General features: G+C 52.1%; 1 protein-coding gene across 1 annotated transcript; it reads right to left on the bottom strand.

Annotated features, from left to right (window-relative positions):
- Positions 1 to 5,239: 5,239 nt before the first annotated feature.
- On the bottom strand, positions 5,240 to 6,511 carry LOC123117910 (uncharacterized). Its single transcript, XM_044540994.1, has one exon. It carries the CDS (start codon positions 6,509 to 6,511, stop codon positions 5,240 to 5,242), a length of 1,272 nt encoding a protein of 423 aa, XP_044396929.1.
- Positions 6,512 to 7,088: the final 577 nt, after the last annotated feature.

Here is a 7,088-nt window from a genome sequence, read left to right as displayed (position 1 = left end):
ACCCCACCTCCAGCCCGCTCCGCACCACCTCCCAACCTGCGTCGACTACCTCCCAACCCATTCGCTCCTCCTTCGAACCCTAACCCTAGCCAGGAGCTCCTCCTCCTCCACCGTCTCAAACCCGTTCGCTGGTCCCGATGTCATCCTCGTCCGCGACCTCAACATCCATGAGCGTGTCCTGGTGAAGCTTGATCAAAACACGGCGTCCTACACCGCTTGGAAGCGGTATTTTTCGCTTGTGTTCCGTGAGTACCTCCTGCACGGCCACGTGGACGGCACCGTGGACTCGGCGCTCATGATCAATGACGAGGAGTGGATGATCCTCGACGCCACCATCATCCGCTGGTTCTATCTCACCATCTCCAGCGACCTCTTCCACACCGTGGTGGATGACGACGACGACGCCTACGCGGTCTGGACGAAGCTCAACGGCCTCTTCACCGACAACAGGCTGCAGCGCAAGGTCCTTCTCCACGGCGAGTTTTATGGGTGCCAGCAGCTTGACTCGTCCATCGATGATTTCTGCATGCGCCTCAAGAAGCTTGCCGATGAGCTCCGTGATCTCGGGGAGACGATCGACGACGAGCTCCTCATTAGCACCCTCACCGCCGGATTCAACGAGGATTTTGGGAACGCCGCCTCCAACCTCACCCTCATCCGGAGCCTACCTTCGCTAAGGTGGTCGCGTACCTCAATTTGGAGGAGCGCCAGATGCGGATGGCGCGGACCCGCACGATCCACACCACCCTCGTCGTCGGCACCCGCGGGGCTCAAGGCCCGCCACCACCGCGCCCGACGCCGCCCCAGCCGGCGACCAATGGGGGGGGGGGGTCGTCGCGGCGGCCGCAAGTATGGGGCCGCCGGCGCTCAGGGAGGAGCACCCCGCCCGCTGCAGCCAGCCTATCAGCCGGCCCCGTGGTACGCTGGCTAGAACCCATGGACCGGCATTGTGCACGCCTACTCCATGCCGGTTCCCCGTGCCCCTGCGCCACAGCCTCTCCCGCCGGCATCGTGGGACCCGGCCCTCCTGGCGGCGCTCCACACCGCCCCTTGTCCATCTAGCTACACCCGCGGCGGCGACTGGTACATGGACACCGGAGCCACCACCCACATGGCGGCTTATCCCGGTAACCTCCACACCTCCTATCCCGTCCACACTTCCAACCACGTCACGTCGGTGATAGCTCCTCTCTTCCTATCACCCACATAGGTCATGCATATTTTCCGTCTAACTCCACTCCAATATCCATGTCTAATGTCTTAGTTTCTCCTGAGCTTATTAAAAATCTTGTTTTTGTTCGTTCTCTTACACGTGAAAATTCGGTTACTGTTGAATTTGATGAGTGTGGTTTTTCTGTTAAGGATGCTTGCACGTGGATGGTGCTCCACTGATGTGACAGCCCCGACGAGCTCTACCCCGTTCACTCCGCCACCTCCACCACTTCCGCCGCCCCTGTCGCTCTCGCCACCGGAGTGGATCTTCGGCACGCTCGCTTGGGTCATCCTAATCCTGCCACCCTTCGCCATATACTTCGGAGTTTTTCTTTCACATGTAATAAGAACGAGGATCACTCGTGTCATGCATGTCGCCTCGGCAAACATGCTCGTCTCCCGTTTAGGGCTTCTCATGTTGCATCGTACCCGTTTGAGTTAATTCATAGTGATGTTTGGACATCTCCTGTTGCCAGTAACACATGCTTTCTTTATTATCTTGTCGTACTTGATGATTTCTCGCATTATGTGTGGACCTTCCCGTTGCGCCGCAAGTCGGATGCTATATCCACTCTTGCCGCCTTCTACTCCTATGTTCTCACGCAGTTTGGTCGTCCCATTCTCGCGTTGCAGACAGATAATGGGAAGGAGTTCGACAACCTCGTTGTTCGTACTCTTCTCACCACACATGGCACGACTTTTCGTCTCACTTGCCCGTACACCTCGCAGCAGAACGGTCGCGCTGAGCGTATCTTTCGCACTCTTAATGACTGCGTTCGGACTCTTCTTTTTCATGCTAATGTGCCTCTGCGCTTTTGGCCTGACGCTCTCACCACCGCTTCACTCCTCATTAACATCCGTCCATGTTGCACTCGCGGGAACTTTGCACCACATCACCTTCTCTTTGGTGCACCACCTTATTATGATGAACTTTGCATCTTCGGCTGCCTTTGCTACCCTAGCATCGCCGCTACTGCGCCTCATAAGCTTGCACCCCGCTCTGTCGCCTGCATCTTTCTCGGCTACCCCACCTAACACCAAGGGCTATCGCTGCTATGATCCTGTCTCCCATCGTGTTTTCACCTCCCGACACGTTTACTTTGATGAGATGGCATTTCTGTTTCAGCAGCAGGTACCCCTTGTCGCCTCGTCACCGCCGGCCACCGGCGGCCCTTCGGTGACTCCGTCAGGTGGACGGCCCCGCCCGACCCTTGGACCGCCTCCGGGCTTTGGCGGTCCTCGCACCGTGGGACGAGCTGCGTCGCGCGCCCCCACGCTGGTGCCTGCCCCCTCGGCCTCCTCGGCCAACGCCGCGGCTGGCGCCCCTCCCTCACCGCCGCCCCCGACTCGGGCGCCGTGGGCTCGGGCACTCCAGGCTCGGCCGCCCCTTCGGCCGCCTCGGCCGCCGCCTCCCCGGCTTCTTCGCCGGCCCCGTCACCGGCCGCCTCATCGCTGGCTTCGCCGCCCGTCACGCCGACCGCTCCGATGTTGCCGACTGGCCCTGTTATACGGGCTAGAGCCGGCGTTCACCATCCGAGCCTCCGGTACTCCAGCGATGAGTACCTCCTCGCCGCCTCCACCGCGGAGCCATCTCCTCTTCCCACATCCGCTCGCGCAGCCCTCCGTGATCCTCACAGGCTTGCGGCGATGCAGGAAGAGTTCAACGCCCTTCAGCGGAACCGTACCTGGACAGTGGTTCCACGGCCTCCTCGCGCCAACGTCATCACCGGCAAGTGGGTTTTTCGCCACAAGACTCGCTCGGATGGTATCCTTGAGCGCTACAAGGCTCGTTGGGTGGTTCGTGGTTTTCGACAGCGCGCTGGAGTTGACTTCACTGAGACGTTTGCCCCGGTTGTCAAACCGGGCATGATCCGCACCGTCCTCCAGCTTGCGGTGTCCCGAGGCTGGCCAGTTCATCAGATGGATGTCTCCAACGCCTTCCTCCACGGCGATCTTGAGAAGCAGGTGTATTGTGAGCAGCCCACCGGTTTTGTCGACGCATCTCTTCCTAGCCATGTGTGTCTGCTGTCCCAGTCTCTCTACGGGCTCAAGCAAGCACCCTGCGCCTGGTACCAGCGGATCGCCGGGTTTCTTCAGACACTAGGTTTCAGCGTCACTCGCTCGGATGCCTCATTGTTTGTCTATCGCCATGGTGACACCACTGCATATCTGCTCCTGTACATCGACGACATCATCCTGACGGCCTCCTCCGCAGCTCTTCTTTAGCAGATTACTCTTCGGCTGCGTGACGAGTTTGCCATCAAGGACTTGGGTGCTCTATATTATTTCCTTGGCATTGAGGTCGTTCGTCGCCCGGACGGTTTCTTTCTTCATCAGCAGAAGTATGCGCACAAGCTTCTTGAGCGTGCTGGCATGCTCAACTGTCACCCTGTTGCTACTCCTGTTGACACGAAGGCCAAGGTTTCTGCTCTTGAGGGCTCGCCAGCATCGGATGCTCCTTTCTACCGGTCTATCGTTGGTGCTCTTCAGTATCTGACTCTCACCAGACCGGATCTTCAGTATGCTGTTCAGCAGGTGTGTCTCCACATGCACGCCCCTCGTGACTCCCATTGGACTCTCGTGAAGCGGATCCTCCATTACATTCGCGGCACGATGACCCTTGGACTCACCCTCACGGCGTGCACTTCTCTGGAGATGATGTCCTACTCTGACGCGGACTAGGCTGGCTGCCCAGACACTCGTCGGTCCACCTCTGGCTACTACGTCTACCTCGGTCCTTCACTCGTTTCGTGGTCGTCCAAGCGACAACCCACGGTTTCGCGCTCCAGCGCGGAGGCTGAGTACCGAGCTGTGGCTAACGCTGTTGCTGAGTGCAACTGGCTACGACAGTTACTTTAGGAGCTGCATCACGACGTCTCCCAGGCTACAGTTGTCTACTGCGACAACGTTTCTGCGGTGTACATCTCCACCAACCCCGTTCATCATCGCCAGACTAAACACATTGAGCTGGACATTCACTTTGTGCGCGAGCAGGTGGCCCTTGGACGCATTCGGGTTCTCCACGTGCCGACTGCACAACAGTTCGCTGATGTGATGACGAAGGGACTGCCGACTTCCACCTTCGAGGAGTTTCGTTCCAGTCTCTGCGTCACTAGCGCCGCTTCGACTGCCGGGGGGGGGGGATGTTGAGTATATTGTGTGCGTATATGTTTGTGTATAGGGCCCACCTCCTGTTTCCTCTGTATAGTTGAGGTTGTGGCCCACCTCTGTACTTATATATACGTGCCTGGTGCACCGATCAATACATCGCGATTGCACAGCCCACATCTTGCCCTTCTACAGTTGGCACCCCACCTCTTCATGAACTGGCGGGAGCGTTTAGCCAGAAAATGCTAACAGTCAACCGCAGACATCACCTGATGAGATTCATCTTTGGGTACTTACACAATGTTGCATTTTTTAAGAATGTTTCGAAGTGTATTGTAATGTTTCATTCTATACCAGCAAATCCGACCTTAAACAAGTGTACTCTTATTTGTTTGTACATAATGAAACATTATGATATACACTTTGGAATGAGAAAAAATTACCACAATGAAATATGTAACACTAAGAAACAAAGCAATTTTTGTCACAACCTAGAAAGCGTGGCATGAATATCAAAGTAACAACAGATGGTGGATAAATGTACAGGATGTCCCATGCACAAACATAACTTTGGTTCCCCACCGATAAAAAGTAGAGCTAGCTACTAAAAAGGCATAGTCATCACAGCAAATTCATGTCCAAGCTACCCAGTTACAACACAGAATGGCTAGCCCCATATGTACTAGTTCAATTACAACAAAATTCATGTTTAAGAGAAATAAAAGCCAGGAAAACATACAAGGTACAACATGCCAACAAATATTCAGTACAGATGGCAGGTATCAAGACATAGAAGGCATCTAATGATCAGCATCAATCAATGTTTTCATCAGCATTGCCTTTCTCCACTGTTTCAGTTTTCCTTTGAAGTTGATCGGAGGTGGCAGCTCGGAATAGTTCACAACCATCTCTGGGGGCACTAAATAGCTTCTTCCCCCGGTATCTCGTTACCCTCCTCCACTGCCTCTGTGATCTCCTCAAGGAGTTCTTTAGAAAGAGCAGCTGGGTCTATCTCATAGCAACCCATGGGCACATCTGGAGCTTCTTCCTCGGTCATCCTGTAAAAAGGAACCTGGTGTGAAAACCGAAGCATCTCTTCTTTCATAATCCTCTTGATGGCATACCCATCCGGGTAGCGTCGAAAAACCGTTCTGAATCCAGCAACCTTGATCAATGCGGCAACAGAAATGCCGTGCTCAGCATCATAATTATCCAGAACCTCAACCAGATCATAGACTTGCATCACATTATCAGGAGTATTTCCATTCCAATCAGGTGACCAGTTTTGGTACACGGCCCATATGTCGCCTTTCCGTGGATAAATGCTGATTATCCCACGAGGACCTTTATCCCATGTAATCTGGTGAGAGAATGCATTCAATGCACTGCTGGTTTCATACATGCCAATCCTGAAATCACCACACGTCTTTCTTAAATCAGAAGAAACCCAATCGAAAGACGCAAATTCATTGCTCGTCCTTGCGCCGTGGAGAAAATTTATTCCGAGCTTAAATGGTGATAAGGACAGACGTTTCTTAATGAGCACATAACAGTGAGGCATGCCATCTTTGTCACCATACGAAGCCCAAACTTGACCACTCTGAAAAGATTCCTCGGTACGATCCTTATCAAAATCATGAAAATGAGGATCAGGAACAATATATGTGGATGGGTGATCCTCTTCTTTTTCAGCATCTGTTTTTGTACCAGAATCATTCTTGTTAGTTATAATCTTCCTCAGCTTCTCAGTTAAACCACTCTTTGCTTTTTTAATGAAAAGTTTTCTCATTTCATCCTTACGAAAGGACTTGCTTAGGCTGATGTTGGTATGAGGTTGCAGTTTCCCATCGCGCCCACCATTAACATGTTGAAACTCTGAGGCTCCAGTGTTGCTAGAAGCCAGAATATTTCCACCTGCCATACATAGTGGACTCCACTGAAAATTTCTAGCACTGCTTCCATCTTGATTCTCAGTTTGTACCACATGAACAGTCTCTGTTTGCGGCATTGGTGCCTCGTTTGCTTGGAACGGCATATGGACGTTATGGTGCACTACGGATGTTTCTGATCCTACATTCTGCTTCCTTTTCCTTGCCCTGGAAGTAGCATGTTTGAAGATGGTAGTCATAGTTTCAAACTTCCTCTCCGCAGCCTCCTTTGCAACAAGGGCCGCATCCTTGTTGCACTCCATTTCACAGCACCTCAGCAAGTACAAACAGACACACCGAACGATGGATTAGGAAAAAGATATTTGACCTCAGAGCACTCCAATGCTATCCACCAATCAGCGCTGAGCACGTCACCATACAATAACCTTCAAAAGCCATAACCAAAAGGAAATAAATGTTACCTAAAATCATCACAAAATTGTAGATATAGAAACTTTTTTGTACAAAGAGAACCCTGCACAGAACTAAAAACAACCCTATCACACAATGCGCTAGGCGCCAAATCAAAGTTATAGTAGCTTATCATAAATAATCATGCCCCCATCATGACCAGAATTGTAACCGTGGATAAATCAAAATATTTCTTTACTGGAAAAGATGCAGAACACATCAAAATACGAGTGATAAAAGGCCAATTAAAGATAATAGAACTTAACATACATACATAAATACAGCCCTAAAATTACTAAATTATATCTACACAATACTCGGCCACTACCTTAGCATTCAATGGGTGGCGCGTGGAAATACGAAACATACAAGATCATCTGCAGATACATAAATTTATTATAAATAACTGTCCCAACATCACCGGAATTA

The sequence above is a fragment of the Triticum aestivum genome, chromosome 1A (genome assembly GCF_018294505.1).
Source record: "Triticum aestivum cultivar Chinese Spring chromosome 1A, IWGSC CS RefSeq v2.1, whole genome shotgun sequence".
Classification (NCBI taxonomy): domain Eukaryota; kingdom Viridiplantae; phylum Streptophyta; class Magnoliopsida; order Poales; family Poaceae; genus Triticum; species Triticum aestivum.
The sequence above is the reverse complement of the archived record's forward strand: the minus strand, read 5'-3'. Positions and strand labels throughout refer to the sequence as shown.

Bases quoted from the DNA above. Each gene is read 5' to 3' on its own strand.
- LOC123117910 (XM_044540994.1), bottom strand. From the start codon at position 6,511: ATGGAGTGCAACAAGGATGCGGCCCTTGTTGCAAAGGAGGCTGCGGAG.